At 36.9% G+C, this 19,105-nt stretch overlaps 2 protein-coding genes, 1 non-coding gene and 3 pseudogenes across 8 annotated transcripts; 3 read left to right on the top strand and 3 right to left on the bottom strand.

The window, feature by feature from the left end:
* Positions 1–234: 234 nt before the first annotated feature.
* Positions 235–6,163, top strand: LOC111282261 (putative LRR receptor-like serine/threonine-protein kinase At2g16250). Of its 3 annotated transcripts, XM_089761194.1 has the most exons (6): positions 250–746; positions 853–965; positions 1,084–3,112; positions 3,549–3,677; positions 4,661–4,683; positions 5,153–6,163. In XM_089761194.1, the coding sequence occupies exons 3-6, from the start codon at positions 1,155–1,157 to the stop codon at positions 5,767–5,769; spliced, it is 2,727 nt and encodes a 908-aa protein (XP_089617320.1). In that variant the 5' UTR covers positions 250–746; positions 853–965; positions 1,084–1,154; the 3' UTR covers positions 5,770–6,163. The 3 variants fall into 3 exon arrangements, with proteins under 3 accessions (XP_089617319.1, XP_089617320.1, XP_022726004.1); XM_022870269.2 differs by having other exon boundaries at positions 258–965; XM_089761193.1 differs by having other exon boundaries at positions 235–3,112.
* LOC111281675 (transcription termination factor MTERF2, chloroplastic-like) lies at positions 5,849–7,758 on the top strand (annotated as a pseudogene).
* On the bottom strand, positions 6,655–6,726 carry TRNAQ-CUG (transfer RNA glutamine (anticodon CUG)). The gene has a single exon. It is a non-coding gene; the product is annotated as a tRNA-Gln (tRNA).
* Positions 7,759–8,178: 420 nt separating the features above from the next.
* LOC111281674 (phenylalanine--tRNA ligase alpha subunit, cytoplasmic-like) lies at positions 8,179–12,597 on the bottom strand (annotated as a pseudogene). The gene is made up of 14 exons (XR_016342356.1): positions 12,222–12,597; positions 12,032–12,120; positions 11,889–11,945; positions 11,689–11,744; positions 11,494–11,586; positions 11,244–11,341; positions 10,758–10,788; positions 10,373–10,411; positions 10,012–10,088; positions 9,847–9,931; positions 9,665–9,761; positions 8,838–8,909; positions 8,494–8,560; positions 8,179–8,409 (listed from the first exon to the last, which is right to left on the bottom strand). The product of XR_016342356.1 is annotated as a phenylalanine--tRNA ligase alpha subunit, cytoplasmic-like (transcript).
* Positions 12,598–12,861: 264 nt separating this feature from the next.
* On the bottom strand, positions 12,862–15,418 carry LOC111282226 (NADH dehydrogenase [ubiquinone] iron-sulfur protein 8-B, mitochondrial-like; annotated as a pseudogene). Its single transcript, XR_016342355.1, has 8 exons — positions 15,185–15,418; positions 14,741–14,819; positions 14,416–14,469; positions 14,228–14,319; positions 14,032–14,149; positions 13,489–13,573; positions 13,302–13,413; positions 12,862–13,217 (listed from the first exon to the last, which is right to left on the bottom strand). The product of XR_016342355.1 is annotated as an NADH dehydrogenase [ubiquinone] iron-sulfur protein 8-B, mitochondrial-like (transcript).
* A 166-nt stretch (positions 15,419–15,584) lies between these two features.
* Positions 15,585–17,542, top strand: LOC111281840 (protein NONRESPONDING TO OXYLIPINS 2, mitochondrial-like). 2 transcript variants are annotated; one of them, XM_022869568.2, is made up of 3 exons: positions 15,585–15,806; positions 15,874–15,992; positions 17,134–17,542. In XM_022869568.2, exons 1-3 carry the CDS (start codon positions 15,658–15,660, stop codon positions 17,151–17,153), a joined length of 288 nt encoding a protein of 95 aa, XP_022725303.1. In that variant the 5' UTR covers positions 15,585–15,657; the 3' UTR covers positions 17,154–17,542. The 2 variants fall into 2 exon arrangements, with proteins under 2 accessions (XP_022725303.1, XP_022725302.1); XM_022869567.2 differs by lacking the exon at positions 17,134–17,542 and adding an exon at positions 16,402–16,662 and having other exon boundaries at positions 15,586–15,806.
* Positions 17,543–19,105: the final 1,563 nt, after the last annotated feature.

Below are 19,105 nucleotides of genomic sequence, written 5' to 3'. Positions count from 1 at the left end.
CAAAAGGTTGAACTTGAAAAGAGTTAAAAAAAATTGGATGGCCGAATTATTTGATTAAGCGAAACAAGTACATTAGGATCACCTACCCAGGCCAGTGCAGTCCCACATGAACCCACCATAACAGGGACTTAAAACAAATGCAAGTAATATCTGTTGCTTGAATAGTAAATAGCAGATTTTTCCAGCCCTATGAACTGTAAATTTAGGTGTCTCTTTTTATCACTGGTAACTAGTACTGTAACTTTCCTTGAACCGTTGAGTGACAGAAATTCATTCCAAAAATCCAGTTGTTTTTCCTCCCCACAAAAACAAACAAAACATCGTAAACCAAAACAAAAACGGGAAACATGAGAAAACCTTGAAGAAGTTATTACAAGACAATGGAACAAAGAAAGAGAAAGTGATAGAGAAGTTCTTTTTTTGTTTTTTTTACGAAGCTTTGCTTAGCTGGCTTGGGCGGGATTACCGGAGGTCAAACTAAAAACCCGAACCAGCGCCGGACCTGGCTCTGTTGTCAGACCAAAATCACGCAGCCAGTGGTTCAAGCCTGTTATTAAGACTTCTTTTTAATTCTTACCCCTTTGTTCTTACCCCTTTTTTTGTCCCTCTGAAAGATCAACTCTTTTTTCATAAGTTGATTTGTCAGAGCTTAAAAATTAAACCTTTTAAAGTCCGTTCAGAACAAGAAAAAGGAAAGAGACAGAGTGTAAAAGTCCACCACTTGAGTTTTTGACCGGCCTCCTTCAGTTCGTTCTCTCTCTAGAATTATTATTGATTAATTCATTAAACATTTGTAGTTTTTTTTTTCTAAATTTCTTTTCCCTCTGTCTTATTCTCTTTTGTCAACATTAGAAACTGAAGGATTTAGAGAGAAAAAAGCAAGCAAAGAAGAAGAAGAGAAGTTGACACGGATTGGTTACCAACAGTTTTGAAGAATTAAAAAAATAGAGCTTTGGTGCTTCAAGGTAAGAGCTATTTTGTGTTCTTTTTTTGGGTGTTGAGTCTTACAAAAGAGAAAGAAAGTAACCATTTTTACTGAAGTGGGTATCTTTTATTTTTGTCCAATTTTCATTACATGTAAAGATACATGTATTAAGAATGGAGAGAGAGAAAAAAAAGAATGTTTAGATGATTGGGGTTGGTGTCCATAAGCCATGGTGGATCAGCGTAGCATAAGAGTAGCTTTGTTATATCTCATGTTCTTGCTGTTATTTGAGTCTACATTTGGGCAACAAGTGCAGCAGCAGCAGCAGCGACTGAGTTCAGGCATTGAGTTTACAGCTTTATTTGAACTCAGATCCTCTTTGGGGCTTAGAAGCAGAGAATGGCCTAGAAAAGTTGATCCTTGTACACGTTGGAACGGTATAACATGTGAAAATGGTAGTGTTATTGGGATTAACATTTCTGGGTTTAGAAGAACAAGGGTTGGTAAACAAAACCCACAGTTCGCTGTTGATTCTCTCGCAAATTTTTCGCATTTGGTTTCTTTTAATGCATCTAAATTCTTGCTTCCTGGTTCTATTCCTAATTGGTTTGGCCAAAGGCTGTTGACGCTGCAAGTGTTGGATCTCAGGTCTTGTAATGTCACAGGTGTTATACCTTCGAGTATTGGCAATTTGACTAATTTAACTAGTCTATATTTGTCAGATAATAGGCTCACTGGGCAAATTCCTTCTACTCTGGGTCAATTGTTAAGCCTTTTAGTTCTTGATCTTTCGAAGAATTTGCTTACTGGATCTATACCATCATCATTTGTCTCACTAAGGGATTTAACGAGTCTTGACATTTCTTCAAATAACTTAACGGGGTCAATTCCTCCCGGCATTGGGGCCCTTTCAAAGCTACAAAGTCTGAATCTTTCGGACAATAGTTTAATTTCTTCAATACCTGCACAACTTGGTGACCTTGATAGCTTGGTTGACCTTGATCTCAGCAGCAATGGTTTGTCAGGGTTGGTGCCACAAGATCTTAGAGGGCTAAGGAATTTGCAGAGAATGGTTTTTGGGAACAATGGTCTAGGTGGGTCTCTGCCAGCCAATTTGTTCCCTGCTCCAAGTCAGTTGCAGGTTATAGTTCTGAGAAACAACAGTTTCATTGGTGACCTTCCTGTAGTATTATGGTCAATACCTGGGTTGAATCTGCTTGATATCTCTCACAATAATTTCACAGGGGAGCTGCCTAATTCTGCTTTGAATTATAATGCCACTGCTGCAGTACTCGATATTTCCCATAACAAGTTTTATGGAGGTCTCACAACTGTACTTGGAAGGTTTAGTTCTATTGATGTGTCAGGAAACTATTTTGAAGGCAGGGTTCCAGACTATGTGCATGACAATGCATCTCTTAGTACTAACTGTCTCCAAAATGTGTCAAACCAGAGGACTTTGACGGAGTGTGTATCATTCTATGCTGAGAGGGGCCTGAGTTTTGATGATTTTGGGCGCCCAAATTCCACAGAACCTTCTGCCCCTGAAACTGGGAAGAGCAACAGAAGGACAATTATATTGGCTACAGTTTTGGGAGGAGCTGGGTTAATTGTGCTATTAATGTTGTTGCTATTGCTGGTCCTATGTGTTCGTAGACGGAGCACTGCAAATCATAGAGAGATTGGTGTCGGACCAGTTCCTGCTAGAGAAACACCTCCTTCGCTGGGAGTAGATATTAATTTTTCGAATCTAGGTGATTTATTTACATATCAGCAACTTCTTCAAGCCACTGGTGATTTTGGTGATGCAAACCTCATCAAGCATGGTCATTCCGGTGATCTCTTCAGGGGCATCTTAGAAGGTGGGCTTCCTGTTGTCATCAAAAGGATTGATTTGCAGTCAATTAAAAAGGAAGCTTATCTTTTGGAATTGGATTTCTTTAGTAAAGTTTCACATCCACGAGTAGTTCCCCTATTGGGACACTGCTTAGAGAAAGAGAATGAAAAATTCTTAGTTTATAAATATATGCCGAATGGGGACCTGTCAAGTTCCTTGTATAGGAAAAACAATTTGGAAGATGATAGTTTACAGTCATTAGATTGGATAACAAGATTGAAAATTGCTATAGGAGCTGCAGAAGGCCTATCTTATCTGCACCATGAATGCACACCACCCCTTGTCCACAGGTATTTTTGCAGTTTTCTGTTTCTTATGCTTAAACTTCCTTCAGTTGCATGGTTCTTTTCTTATGCATATCAAACCTTCTTGTAAACTGGAATACAGAGAAACTTACAGAAAAAACTTCAGGGTTTAGCAATATCGCAGGAATGGTAGTCCTTTATGTAGGCAAATTATCATATGATGAGGATTTTGTTACAATAATCTGTTTTCTTTTTCCCTTTTTCTTTTGGTAGCCTATCACTAAAGTATGTCGCCTTTTCTTTGTATGGTCGTGTTTTGATAAATCTGCTTGCATCAACAATGGGTTAATTCTATAAAGCAAATGCTTTGGCTGCATCAAATATATCTTTATTTCATTTGGCTGTGCAATAGATATTTGTTGATTAGCTTCTGTAGGCGCTACAAAAACTGGCAGTGACATGTTCTCTTTTATTGTTGTAGAGATGTTCAAGCTAGCAGTATACTTCTTGATGATAAATTTGAAGTGCGACTAGGGAGCCTGAGTGAGGTCTGCGCTCAAGAAGGCGATGGTCATCAAAATAGAATTACAAGATTACTGCGGTTGCCACAGTGAGTATTCTGTAGAATTGTCTCTGATCAGATGTTTTCAGATTGTGAACTATACATAGATGTATGTTTTAGCTTGCATAAGATGTTTGTTGAACATATTCTAGCATATTGATTGTGTTATCTCACTTTTTAGTAAGTTGCCGAATACATTTGAATTTTTAATATTTGTTAGTCTTCCCGAGGATGGTGGTTTGACATGCTTATATTTTGTAGTTTAAGTTGCAGAAAAGTGTTGCCAGCTGCCTTTTTAATGCAAATATTTATTGATTGTTTTCATGGGTTTCCTTCACTTAGTTGTGGATTGCACTGAATTTTTGCAGTATTGCTTCCTTTAGCTGTCATGAGTTCTGGATATATAAAAGATTTTGCTTAGGTTTTGTTATAAAATCAACCTTCCTTTCACCAGAATGAAGCTGAGAATTTAATGTATATATTTTTGGATGGAGAATCTAATTGAACAGAGTGGTACTTCTATGTTGTTCTATGTTTTGGCTACAAACAACAAACTGGTAGAACATGGTATTATGAAGTCTGAACTTTCGCGCAATTAAGCCTGCCTATAATTCTTATGTGCCCAGTGCAGTGCTTTGCTTCATTTTAGCGTTGTGCATATTTTTCCTGGACACAAACATGTTTCCTTGACCTGAAGGGATGAGCCCAAGATCTGGTTTTAATGCCTGATGCAGTAGAGAGCTGGCAATTTATATGTTAAATAAAATTGTTATATTTTGCTATGGGATCTAGAATATATTGATATACTTTAGATGTTTCAAACCTGGAGCAATGCATGCCCATATGCATCAACATTCGTTGTAAACTGAGTAGTAATTACCAAGTAGCGTATTTTATTTCTGCCTCTCCATTTTCTCCTTTTGGATTTTATTGCCGTTTCAAAAAAAAATGTACCAAGTCTAATTTCATGCTTTTTATGCTTGTTTTACTTGATAAAGGTTGTCATACAGTTTTTTCTTTGTTGCATGCAGGTCATCTGAACAAGGTTCTTCAGGTATGTGCACATTTTATTCATAAAATTTCACACTTATTTTAGATCTCAATTGTTATCAACTAGCTGTTCATTAACGTACTTTGCACTTTAGGTCCAACATGTATGTTGCATCTCTTATATGTTTGCATGCGTTCTGCCATTTGACTAATTAGCAACCATTTTCATTCAAGTTTCACATTTGGATAGCATTGTACCTGAAAATTCAACTTTTCTTCCCCCCCTTCCCTTTAGGAGACTGGCGGCTTGTTGCTGTGATATGCCTACTTATTTAGACTTACCAGATAAATAAATAATCACTCATTCTAGGACAGACAAAATGTTGCCAGAGTCTTCTTAAATTTGCCTGACCTTACCTCCCAGGGGGATTTTGAAACATGAGGGAGGCTTGATAGCGTAGAATTGACATTAAAATTTTCATCAAATCCGAAGGCTTTTTCTGAAATTGCTTTTTTATTTGCAAAATGGCCAGGTTCATCTACAGCATTATGTGCCTACGATGTTTACTGCTTTGGCAAGGTTTTACTTGGGTTGGTAACAGGTAAGCTGGACATCAGTGCATCCAGTGATACCCAGATGAAGGAATGGTTAGAACAGACACTACCGTATATCACTATATATGATAAGGAACTTGTGACAAAAATTTTGGATCCATCTCTTCTTGTGGATGAGGATCTATTGGAGGAAGTCTGGGCCATGGCCATTGTTGCCAGGTCTTGTCTGAATCCAAAACCTTCTAGGCGACCCCTAATGAGATATATTCTCAAAGCTTTGGAAAATCCTTTGAGGGTGGTTAGAGAAGATACTTCAAGCTCAGCAAGGCTTAGAGCAACCTCCTCAAGAGGATCTTGGAATGCTGCTCTTTTTGGTAGCTGGCGTCAAAGCGCTTCGGATGTAACAGTTATTCCACCAGCCTCCACCACTAGAGCTGAAGGGGGAAGTAGTTTCAAACATTCAGGAACAACGGGTTCACAGGGCAGTGCCCCGAATGGTGGAGGTGACCATTCATCCTCACATAGACGGCATTCTAAGGAGATATTCCCAGAGCCACCCGAAGCCCAAGATATAGAAAGACCGGATCGTGACTAGCAGAGAGGTTAATTTGTTCTCAATTCTTTCTTAATAAGACAGCGGGCTTCCTATTTGAGTGCCTGCTGGCTGGCACCTGATGAAACTCTTCTTATTTTTGGAAGTAAACTGGGTTTCAAGGTGATATTTGTATCGAATGGGAGGCTTCGAGATGCACATTTCTTTAGATGTTCATTGACAACTAAGTTTTGTGAAGTCAGAGTCCAATGGACAACAGTTTTAGTTTGTGTATGGATCAGGATTGATAAAAGTTGGGCAGAAAAAGGGGTGCCATTGACCGTTATGGTTCATATTTGTTTGACAGCTTGTTTTCATTTTAAAACAAGCCACAATTTGATCTGTAATTGATCTTTTGTTTGTGGTCCTTTTGTGCAATGTATATGGTAATTTTCCAGGATTCCTTCATTCAGATCAGATTTTCAGTTGTTCAGAAAGAGACAGAAAATCAAGAGAGAAAAGAAATTACGCTAATTTTTTTCTTGGTATTTCTGTGGAAATATACTAATTGGGAAAGAGTCGTACTGTTTGGTCAAAAAAAGAAGGCTCAATTATTTTCTTGAGTAAATGAATTCTGTTTCTCGTATACGGTGTCTCTTTCATAGAGTGTAGTCTTTGTTCTCTTCCTTTCCATTTGGTCAGATCAAAATTCCGTGTCAGTTTGGTGAAAAAAGTACAGTATGAATAAACTCTGTATTTAATAAAAAGGCAAAAAGAGAAGAAATAATATCGATACAGACAAACATATAATGCCATCGAAATATCCATCCCAAACAATGACAAGCCTGAAACAAAAAGATAACGATTCCCTATCACCAGATGCTTCTAAAATGATTAATGTTGACTTCAGAAAAGAACACATGCTTTTTTTTTTTTTTAAGAAACAAAAGGTTCCACCGAGATTTGAACTCGGGTTACTGGATTCAGAGTCCAATGTCCTGACCACTAGACCATGGAACCTCGGCTGTCAACAATTACAAATATTTCAAATGAAAAAAAAAGTAGAAACCCACAGTCATATTATCTATTTGGTTATGCGGGCGCTTGAGATTAGAAAGGTAATGCCGGAGGTTTTTAATGGGGCAATGAGGAAGGGAAAATTTGGAATTACTTAATCGACGAATTTGGTTAATAGGTTGTTAGAATTTATTGATTACGCGATGATCGAAGCAGCTCTCTTGAAAACGTTGCCTGAGTTTGAGGATTCTACGTTTAATGCACGTGCTAAGTATGTTATTGATGACTCCAATGTTGTTCGTGTTATATGGTAAGGCATTGCTTTTTTTACTTGGTTTTTGCTTCAGGGTAAAGTCAAAATGCAAAAATGTCTTTGGATATGAAAAGATAATGCTTTTTGGTATGTCTATGGTATGTCTTCGTCATATTGATTGTGATTACTTAATTGTATAGGTGGTTGAACCACACTAACCTCTCATATCCTAAAATTGCAAAGCTGATATGCATGTCTAAAGGGAATCTTGAGTCTGTAAGACGGCTTGTTGAGTGGTTGAAGACAGTTCATGTGAAAGGAGAATTTCTAGGTGTTACGCTTTTGAAATCTGGACTTGATATTTTGCAACGTAGAATTGAAGAATTGGATCAGATTTTTGAGTATTTGGAGAGTAATGGAGTTAAGAGGGATTGGATGGGTTTTGTTATTAGCCGATGTCCAAGGTTGTTATCCCATAGCATGGAGGAAGTGAAAATGCGTGTGGAGTTTTACTTGAATATGGGTATGAAGAAAATGATTTTGGGACAATGGTATTTGATTATCCTGGAGTATTTGTCTATTTCACTCTTGCAGAGATGAAGCTGACTAGTTTGCTTGCTCCTCTTAACATTCTAGATCCTTTATTCACTTAAATAATTTAATCTACATGGAACTTTGATCACAATACCAAGGAGTCTTGCTTTGTAGCAAGTTCCGTTAAAGTAATTATATCCAGGCTATTTAATCATTAAGTTATATGCTCCCGATGTTCATACGGGTTAATTGTCCGAAAGAGTTTGGCCAGTACAGTATATGTCGGGAAATCACTAGCATTCGGGCTACAGTTGATGGGTTGTAGCAATGAAGAAAGATGGAAGCCTCTGGTTAAGAAACTATATTACCTTGGACTTTCCCAAGATGGAATGAGGAGAATGCTTACCATTAAGCCAATGATTTTCTGTTTTAATTTGGACACAACAATTGCACCCAAGTTAGTCATTGTTGTCTTGAATTGGTTACGTGCTTCAGTTTTCTTCCTAAATGTGATCTTATTTAGCTAACAATGTATTTCATGTTTCATTTATATTTTCCATTTATGATCCTATACTTCAAATTTTTCTTATTTTGTTTTTCCTCTCCATCTCTAATATGTACATTTGGATGATAGGATATATGTCATGAAGATAATGCTTCAGCTTATATATTATGAACTAGAAATCTCTTATATTGAATGGTTATGATGTCATGCTGTATAATGTGAGATGTTGACACTGATTTGGGTTTCATCTTTTCAGGTACAATTTTTCCGGGACCTAGGCGTTCCAGATGATGCCATTAGTAACATGCTTGTTAAGTTCCCTGGAAGCAACATTTCAGGTCTGAACATACCAGAATTCCCAATTTCCATCCATTTCTTCAAGCCTTTATAATAACTGATTAAAACAAAAATGATCTATCAAATCTTATATTTACCTAGCAAGTAACAAACCAATTAAGAGAAGCATGTGACTTATCACCTGAATATCTCCATGCTAGGTTCAGTATATGGGTTGCAAGCAGGCTTGAAACGCATCTTTGACATTCCTGAAAGAGATCATATAAAAAAATTAACATAAATTACATTACTCACATTTCCAACATCACTACAAATTCCTAAGGCAGTTCCCGTGGCATCAATTTCATGATGATCAGTAGCATAACAGCAGACAGATAAACCAACTGTTTACATGACAAAACTTATCCAGAAACACTACACTCTTCAATATATTGAACCATAAAAAACTAAACTATTTGTCCAATTTATTAAAAAAGGCTGCTATGGAACTCTATCTCCAGTAGAATGATGATAGATGATCATTACCTAGTCATGAGAAGCAGTCATTCAGAACACCAATTAAGTCACCAAGACTAAGACCCCGCTTACGTACTAAACCTAAATCCAAAGAGATAATTTCCAGATGGTCAGCGAATCATTAAATGCATTCCAAATAAAAACATTAATCAGCTATTTGAGATAACAAAAATAGTGCAATAGAGCTTGGTCCACAGCTTGGATCCAGTTAACATAATCAGAACTTGGACTTGACTAAAGATGACAAAACCAGTGCAGATGCATGCAGCTTATAAATAACTTCAATGTGATGGAACTCTGCAAGATGAGTTCGGTCCACAGATTCATTTCTGAACACACAATCTATAGAGAAATATCTTTTGGGGGCAAAAGGTTGCTGAAGATGAAATCATAAAGCTACTGTATATTAAGATTCACAGATACTAAAAAATAATGATGCAACCAACATCAACGACAACTAACTATTAAGACAGCATAAAATATTTAAATACAGCTATCCTTTTTTCCAGATGGAAAGTCAAATTTAACATATAACAGAGATCCTGATCATTGATGGATTATACTTGCAATCAGCATTATGGTGCAGTGCACATAATTATAATGGCAGTATGATGCTCCTAGGGATGTATGAGTGCATAAGCATTAAAGCAGTATACACTAGTTTAGAAATCCAAACTACAAGTTTATGAGAAAAGCTTAAGAAAACGAGGGCTTTTGAATTTAGGAAAAACGTTTGGCCAAAAAAAAAAAAAAAGAATTTAGGAAAACAATCAATTGAAGGTGGTTACATTACATCTAACCAGAGAGATAGATAAAGTGTATGAAGACAATCAAACCTTTGCTAGAGCATAAAGCATTCTAGTAGAGACAGCAGTTGTATGAGTTCGCAGCAGATTTTTGTTTGCTTCCTCTCTTTTCCAGTCATACATATATCTTTGGGAAAATGAATAAATAAATCAATTTCATGGTTGTGAAATATGGAAGCAAGAAAAACATAAAAAAAAAAAAAACGTCATACCCCCTGGAGCCATAACCACCAGACTCATGAACATGCTTCACCAACTCAACATAATCTTCAGGCAGTTCCCATGTAGTGGATGGAACTGCAGATGAATGCTCCAAATAAGCATCAAAAGGAGAGTAGAAAAGGCATGTGTTGGCCATTCAGTCAATTGAAGCATACCTTCCAGAAGGAATGTATCATGTGAATCACGTGCAGGGTGTTGTTGTGGATGGAACAATGCATCAAAGTTCCAAAAGCTACAAGTTAAAACAAATATAGGTTAGCAACTTTAGAAAAAAATTTATTCTTGTCAGATATGAAGGAAAAGATTTAATGAGAATGTAAACATAGGATTTCGGGTTCCTTCCAACCACTTTTCTAAAAACATTATCTTCAGAATGCTTGAAGGCACCCTTGAATTAAGAAAACTGGAGGCATGCATATGTTCCTTTCTCAGTTTTCCTAACAAGTATATGTTGCTTTCTCAAAGAAGCTCCACTTGCAATCAACTATCACAGAAAGAGCTGGCTATGTCAACTACCTGCTTTCAACGAAATTGTTTGTTGGCATCTCCTCAAAACTGCAGTCAGCACAAAATGAAAAAATATATAAAAGTTTTAACAAATGCTGCAAAAACAATCATCTCAAACTTGCAGAGAGAAAAATCTGTAAATGAACTTGATACTAAAGAAAAGAGCATTATAATAACATGCCATAATTTGTGGTGATGCCAAGTAACATGTTTTTAGTATCACAAAAAAATAATAAAAGTCGAGGTAAGGCAGAAGGTGTCGTATATGGACTATGAGTTGATATTTATCTGTGGTTCTCATACCGCACCACTGTCACCATGTAAGATAAAGTATAAAACAAGCATGTACAATCTGAATATATGTATAAGATTTATATCAAAGCTCAAAACTAACCCCATCTGAAGAAATATGTTCTTCAATTGTTGTTTCACCAGAATATAAAATGAGGCCCAAAAATTTTAGCTCCATATAAACAATCAAATGCTTAAGCAAACAAAAGTCAAGGCATCAATCAACCAAAAGGGCATGGTGAAACAACTTCCTAAGAGAATTATTGGCATCATATTGTGCATAATATATCGTTTTCACACATTCAAATATAGGTGCCACGAAGAATGATCATAATGTCTTTTTCAGACCAAAAAGAAAGGCCCAATTTATATATCTTCACAAAAATTATTCCCTCTCATGACAACTTTTCTTCTATTCATTTTTATGCCAGCAAGGAATTATCAACCTTTAACAATTATTTAGTTGCATATTAAAACTACAATGTTCATAAATTAAAACGTATATTTAAAAGGCTGATATCCTCATTTGTATGTTTAATGGTTACACATTTGTTGAAAGCTAAATGAAGTTGATAAATATATGGTCCTATCCTTGCTTTGAGCAATGGGTGAAGATGGCCAGCTTCAGCAGGTGGTCCTTTAGCATTGAAGTTATACTCTTTGAACTCTAATTCCTTCCAGTCACCCCTAAAAAGACAGTAACCATGTATAGATATCAGTCTAATAAAATCCCTCTGGAACAAAGCACAATGGTTAACTAAGAAGACAAAAATAAGTCATTTCAACTTCATTACCACAATTCTAACTTCAAAGGCATATTTATCAAATCTATGGCATACCTCTGTAGATTCTCTCACGTCAAATTGGTAGCAACTTTCTTTCTTTTAGGGGCATAGTTAGGCCCTTTTCTCACCGTGTAGCCCTTCCATGTCCTAAAACAAGATGTAATTGACAAAGTATCAGCAATATGAATAAAAATATACATATACTGAAAGAAAATTGATAAAAGCTCAGGCAAGGGACTCAATGATCACTGTGCAACAATAAGCTTCCTTGCTTTAAGTGAGTTAATATCACCTTTGCCAATTGCCTGGAGTAAAAATCAACGTCAATCAGTAAATTGAAACGAAGAAGCAAAATTAAAACCATACGCCTCAATTCAATTAGAAAACTTTTGATAGACTGACCCAATGCAAAACCAAAGACAGGCAACTCATTAATAATGGTGAAATACCTCTCCATTTTGTATTCTAATAAGCAAATCCTTGACCTTGTCTTCCACATGTTGAACCTATACCAAACCAAAAACTGGAGGGATAAATGACATAATCACGTAAAATATGAGCATTCATAAACATTAACCGTAAATATTATTACCTTTCTTGAAACTTGCTTTCCCATGTCGACCCATTTGTTTTTACCAGCTTGTGAGCAGCCAATTTTGAAACTGAAGGGTCTAGCTTTTTCTGTACCAAAGCACAAAATATATTAAAGAAAAAAATTTTAAACACAGATCCCAATAAAAATTTTAGGGATTAAAAAAGGAGAATACTGGCCTGTAGTTCACCTTTAGAAATGGAACCTTCAGGAGGAATAGCTAAGAAGACTTGAGCTTCGGGGGATCCTTCAGCAGCACACTTTTGACCCTCGTCCATGAGTACCCAACTCTCCCTTCAAATGTCCTGAGCATCGATGTAACGGAAACCGTGGAGACTCTTGATGACATTAACGACGTCGTTGTGCTGGAGACCATGTTGGGATGCGAACTGTCCTGAATCAGGGATCTCTTCGTGGGTCGCCAAGTAACCTAGTATTGGTTCCTCCGCCATTGCTGCTGTGTTTCAACTTTCCTCAGTGCGATTTGAACTTCCTGTTCAAATCTAAAAGGCCCCACCCCTCAAGCTGAGTGAATTGGATTGCGTTGCGTCGACGATCAAACATTTTTCGGGCAAAATTACCTCTTGTCCAACGCCAATAGCAGTGGCTTGTGGCCGGGGTCCTCCACTTTGGGCTCTCTCTCTTTGCAATTGGGTTTCTAACGGGGCTGTTTTACAATTGCATCGATAAGCCTATTATTTATGAAAACTAGAATTTCAACCCATGCTTTTAAATTTTAAAAATATTTATCTGTTCCCTGAACATATTTTTACATGCATTTTAATTTTTAACCCCCAATTTGGGTTTTAATTGATATAATTAAAAAAAAATCACAAAAATCTTGCTGCTTCTCATTTGGGCAAAGTTTTACAAATTGAAAAAGTGTTCACTGAACAGAGGAATCTTTTATCCACCATTGCCTTCAAATTTAGCAAAAACAAAATAATTCATCAGGATACATTGACAAAGACATAATGCCCAAAATGCATGCTAGTATATGCAAGACCATGCATCTATTTTTATTTTCCTTTTAAGAAACAAAGAAAGCAGCAGTTGCTGTTCCAAGCAAGAAGGAAATGGAGGGGCAATATCAGCGATAAAGGCTTTCAGATCTGAGATTCTCCGCAATCTCAGTTTCCCATCGGTCACCATTCTCAAGCAGCTTCTCTTTGTCATACAGCAGCTCCTGCAATAACAATGCTGATATCTAATTCACTTTAACTAGCAAGCGAAGGTAGCCATTTATAATTTAATTGAAAGAAAGATGAACCTCATGAGTCTCGGTGGCAAATTCAAAGTTGGGTCCTTCAACAATTGCATCAACAGGACATGCCTCTTGGGAAAGTCCACAGTAGATACACTTTGTCATGTCAATGTCATACCTGCAAAGTTGAATTCGTGTAAGACAAAGATGATAACAATAACAGAAGAAAAACAAGAAGATAGAGAGAATCAACCTTGTTGTCCGACGACTTCCATCCTCTCGTTCCTCAGCCTCTATTGTGATTGCCTGTGCTGGGCATATCAGATAAGCCACCAATACTTCATGAGAACTATATCACGATAGTAAATCCATATTTAATAAAGATGAAAGGAGCTTAGTTTGACTGGGTCCAACTTTTCACAGATTGCGGGCTCTGAAGACTAGCAATGACAGACACTAAACTCCCTTTCTATAACCACAGGGTGTAATAGAGACAATATACACCACAAATATTGTAAACCAAGTTAGATGCATATTAAAAGAAGAATCAATGAACTGACCATGATATCCATTCAGGTGTCAGGTATGCCAACCTAAAACAACATCATACAGACTCAAAGGCAGCGCCCCCAGGCACTTGCATTTCCACTAAGGTGTTCATATCAGAGGGCAGGGGATAGTTTCTACCCAGGTGGATAATTGTTGTCCAATATTGAATCACTGCATGCTGATATCATTCCCACCCAATAGAAACGTAATTTAGATAATGGGGTCATTTTTAAGATGAAGCTTCAACTTACAGCTTCACAAAGTTTACAAGCAATGCAACGTTCCTCTCCGGTTGGTTATCGGCGGAGAGCATGCTCCCCTCGAAAACGAGGGCTCAATGGACCCTTCTCAAATGGATAGTTAATCTGCATAAGGAAAGACAAGTTTGTATCATATATCTGCTCCAATCTAAGCTCAAAGAAAAGGATCAGGAAGACACTTACAGTAACTTTTCTGTCAAAAAAGTACTTAAGCGTCAGCATGAGACCCCGAACCATTTCAGTTAGAAACAATGTGTTTATGCTTCGCTCAAAAACTGCAATTGAGCAGAATACAAGAAATCAATCATTGCCTAAAAGAAAAGTGATGTAACAAGTAAGGGAAACAGAAATATTTTAACGCACTACATTACCAGAGCTCCAGTCTTTTGAAATCTCCTTTGCAAGCTGCTCTCTTTCTTCATCATCTACAGTTATACACATGAAACATCCATGAACCAGAGATACATAGTATCAACTAAAAATTTGCAGCCTTGCAAAAAAAGAAGTCCAATCAAACAAGGGGATCCATAGTTACACGATTAAAGTCTGTTACATGCCTTTTCTAGAAGGATATCTAGTATACTAATGAATCCAGATAGCCCTTTCCACACTCTTTTCAAAACTCAAACTATGACTTCTAAACATGTAAATTTTGAGATTTAGATAAATATGAGAAGACAGAGAAATAAACGCTACCTTTCTTGGTGCTATATAAGTGTGCACTGAGTCGCAACCCGTAGTGCTGTGAACCCTGCAACACTTGCCCTGAGACAGCCTATCCATACATAAACAAAATAAAATAAAATAAAAAAAGCAACTCAACCATGGAAAAAATAACAAATCCTAACAAAAGAAAATTGAACTAAAAACCCTTTTGTTTATAAACAATATTATTAAAGTATTTACCTTAAATCTAGCTATAAAGATTTGCCCTTTTCTATGGTACATTTCCAAATTACATTAGCAAATGCCAGAAATTAACATTTGAATTTTGACCGTCTATCAACAGGTTCTACTGAAAGTTTTATTGCCAATTTCATGAAATTTAATGAAACTAATGCACGCTTGTAAAGAAAATGTCCACAAAAAAATGTTTAGGTTTGGTCCGTTTGGAGGAGGATGAGCGAATTAAGTTCTTACGAGGTGTCGAGATCGGAGAGCATTGAGAGAGTTACGAGCGAAGATCGCAGCCATTGATTTTGTTCGTTGGTGGTAGTAATCTGCCGGATGAAGACGATTAGAACTTCGGCGATCGGAGCTGTAAAGCCTCCCGATTAATTGGGGATTGTCAGATCATTTTTGTTGATGATGACCGAGCGGTTCGTTTAAGAGAAAAACGACGCCGTTTTGGATCATGCAAATGCCAGCCTAATACACTAGTTGAGGCATGAGGACTTTCTGAATGTGGGCTACAGGAAGGGAATTGCCCAACTGACCCAGCCCGATCAGAACACTTTAACTTGACGGTGTCGTTTTAGTTATGTTTGAAACGACACCATTTTGTAGTCCAAGATCTTAAATCTCTGATCCAAAATTTAGGGTTTAAGGAGCGAGCCAGCCCAGCCTCCTATTTCCTCAACCTACGGCTTCACCTTCAAAACCAGAGAGAAGAAATGGCGTCGTTTTGCAGATCAGCAATAATGGTGGGTTCTAGGTCCCTCGCTTCTCGATCCAAAACCCTAAATTTAAAGAGCCTGACCCCAAAACCCATATCGTCTCCTTTCTCTTCTCCATCAACAAGAGCTCTCCCTTGCGCTTCAAGGTACTTTCTTTTTGGTTTTTACATCTAAATTTAGTGTCAAATTCTTAAAATTTATTTTATTTTAAAGGATTGTTTCGGTGTTGGGAGGAGTAGAGTCGATGATACCACTTCATAGTGCCATTGCATCCGCTCGGCTACAATCAAGCATCGCCGTCGATTCCTCCTGTTGGAGCTGGCTCTCTCAAGGTCTTTTCTTTTTCCTTTTTATTTTGTTGGTTTTTTTTTTTTTTTTTGTTTCAATTTTATCTGTTTTAAGAATGCAAAAAATTAAAGCTCCATTTTGACCACTTGGTTGGAAAAAGAATGTGGAAAAAGCGACGACAATAACAATGCTTGGCGAATTGCTTTCTTTTTCTTAAGCTTTAATTGTCAGTTTTACTTCCCTAAGTGCCCTTTGGACGTTTTTCGAGAATCTGAAGTGGAAATTTTGGATAGAAATGATTTGTGTTGCTCTTTAGTTTTAACTGTTATGAGGAATTATACATGGAAATATACTAATTAGTAGTAATCCTATTCACCTTCTGAGCTTGTAGTTGCCTCTTGTTTTATGTAAAACATACATGTTCTAACTTGCTTTTTCTACTATATGAAATAGGACTTGCAACACCATTGTGACAAAGGTGGATCCTTTGTGAGACAATAAAAGCATAGGATCTTTTTTTACAAATCTATGTCAAAGGAAAGCAAATTGTTCAAGTTTTTGTTTTTGTATTCTGAAATTCTGCAGTGCCTGCTGATTTGTTATTTGTCTTTTCACTTATTTACAAGAGTTGAACTTAGCTGTGTATGATTTCTGGACAAGTGAATCTTTTTTAGCTCCAAAATCAAAATGTCCTAGCAAATGATTAGCTGGCTTTCTTTTTTTTTTTTTTTTTGGCTCTGTTGGGTTTTTCCTTTTCAATTTGTTTCAAGCTTCTTTTTGAGGGTTTGAATGATGGGTCACTTACTGTTGCTTGGGAATTCAAACCTTTTTAACATGATGTGGTTTTTTTGTTGTTCCTGTGTGATGGATCTGATTTAGGCCTTTTTTATGCTTTTGAGGAATCACTGTCCCGAGCAAAATCCTTATATATAGTGATGCTCATCGGTCTCGAATCATTTACAAAGTTATGTTCTTAGACCTGTCTTGTGTCCAACTTAGAATGTTATGTGATGTATCCTTGCTGTCAACTTCATCTCCTTATATGCCACCTTCTTTTCTAACATGCTTTTCTCCCTCAACTTGTTTCATACTTTTTGTTCTAATCAGGAAAATTTTCATAATTCCTTTGATCGAACTTTTCCTTCTACTGATTATCTTCTATATTTCTTTATTGTCATGCCCTAGACTTTGCAGTTCCTCGGTGACAGAGTAATGGCTTCAGTCATTCCAAACCTTGATCCCTTTTCCTTCTCTTTGCTCTTGTTTCCAAGCCTGCACATCACATCTAAAATTGTTCTTTGGCTTTGGGAAATTTGGAGGCTTCACGCAGACCTGCAAAAGTACTGCATACCGTTGCTTGTGCCTTTTTTCCTTCTATTTTGTGTCACAGTTCTCTGAGAACTGGGGTTGTCAGCCGCTTTTACTCGTGTTCGTAGTGGCGTTTTCCATGAAGGGAAAACCAGTATGTCTGTTGGCTTTTGGGTTATTGCGTCAGTTTTTATGCTTGTTTTAATTACCCCTTAAAATTCTATGTTGGTGGAGTTATTGATTTCCAATGATCATATTAAATGAACAAATGGTGTTCATTGCTTTATGATAGGAAATGCTTTTATATCAATTTTCACTCAAACTGAATCCTGATGACTACCTCTAAAAGAGCTCGAGAATCAACTACGCTAACTGCTATGGGAAAATGATTGGTGTGGGACTGGGGTTGACTTATTCTTTTCTTTTGTTGGGCCAAAGCGTTGACTTTATGGGTTTGGGGATTCCAAAGTTTGGCTGCAGACCCTAAACTAACGTAACAGATTAGTATTATATATCCAGAAAGAAAAAGACTAGCCAGCTAAATTATATGCGAATTTGATAGAGATAAAGGCTAACCTTTATAATAAGGAGGCCAAAGCTGACAGCTAAAAGGTGTGGCTTGCGAGGACAATAAAATATTGAAGCAACTGATTTATCCGAAACAAAAAACAAATATTGAAGCAACTGCTTTAGACTAGTGCCTCTGTTTTGACTGTAAATTCTTTAAATCCGATTTGTCACCCTTAATTTCAGTGTGGAATAACCAAAATCTAGTAGCTCTGTTTAGTGGAATGCGTATAGAGAAATGGAGCTCGCCCTTGTGTTTTCGAGAAATCAAATGAGTGTCTCTGAAACTGTGTTGGTCCATGTGATTTTCACGTGGAAATGTTAGGAATCAAGATTTATATATCTGTCCTATACTAGAAAATGATGATAAAGACCTAGCTATTTTCTTGCCTTTTGACCCTCCCCATAACCCCGGATCCGAATCAATGATAATCTATGAAACAAGAAACTAGGCATAAAAACTGTGGATGGCATCCATTTTCTGTATATATAACAAATGAAAAGGCTTAAAATGAATCAATATTCGGTACGTTTTTATATCACTAGCAAGAGAAAAGTGATTATCATGTTGTTTGTTTCAAGTTTCAACTTTCTACAGGCGGAAAATTTCCCTTGAAGGAAAGGAAGAACCAAATTGTTGCTCTACATTTTGTAACAATGACAAAAATCCAGGGAAATACATCCAGGGGACTCGTTGTATCAGATACAAGAAAAGCCGTCCTTGGTATTTAAGTCCCGAACACGTCAAAGATAAAGAAAGAAAATGGGGAGTCGAGAAAAGAAAAACAATTCAATCTCAATCACACTTGTTCCCTAAACTAACAAATATTTATATGCTTATCAAAAGCAAATAAAGATTAAAAAATTCAAGAGGAAAAAGCGAGCTAAAAGAAAATATCTTCAACAAAGCTGTGAACAGAAACAACAATATCATTAATAAAGTAGTTGCATACTTAGGCCTACTAATATCTCACTCTAGGCAAAACTTCCTTCCAGTGGGAGAAAAAGCCTTGGCCTTGGATACCCTTTTCAACACAAGTGGCTAGTGAACCATCATTTCTCTGTTTTAAGGATAGATCTGTAGAATGCATCGTCCACTTTGATCCCACTTATAATCCTATCATACATTGGAAAAGGAGAAGAAAAGAAAACAACAAGAACCAGCGCTGTTTACTGAATTTCAGCCCTTGGGTTGTTCTTTGTTTTCATTGATTGTAATTTGATTAATTTTGTTTAGAAAATTTAAGGACTTGGGTTGGTCTTCGTTTTGCATTTTACTACT

This window comes from Durio zibethinus, chromosome 5 (assembly GCF_047325235.1).
Source record: "Durio zibethinus cultivar Kanyao isolate XHJ-2024 chromosome 5, ASM4732523v1, whole genome shotgun sequence".
NCBI classification, from domain to species: Eukaryota; Viridiplantae; Streptophyta; class Magnoliopsida; order Malvales; family Malvaceae; genus Durio; species Durio zibethinus.
The sequence above is the reverse complement of the archived record's forward strand: the minus strand, read 5'-3'. Positions and strand labels throughout refer to the sequence as shown.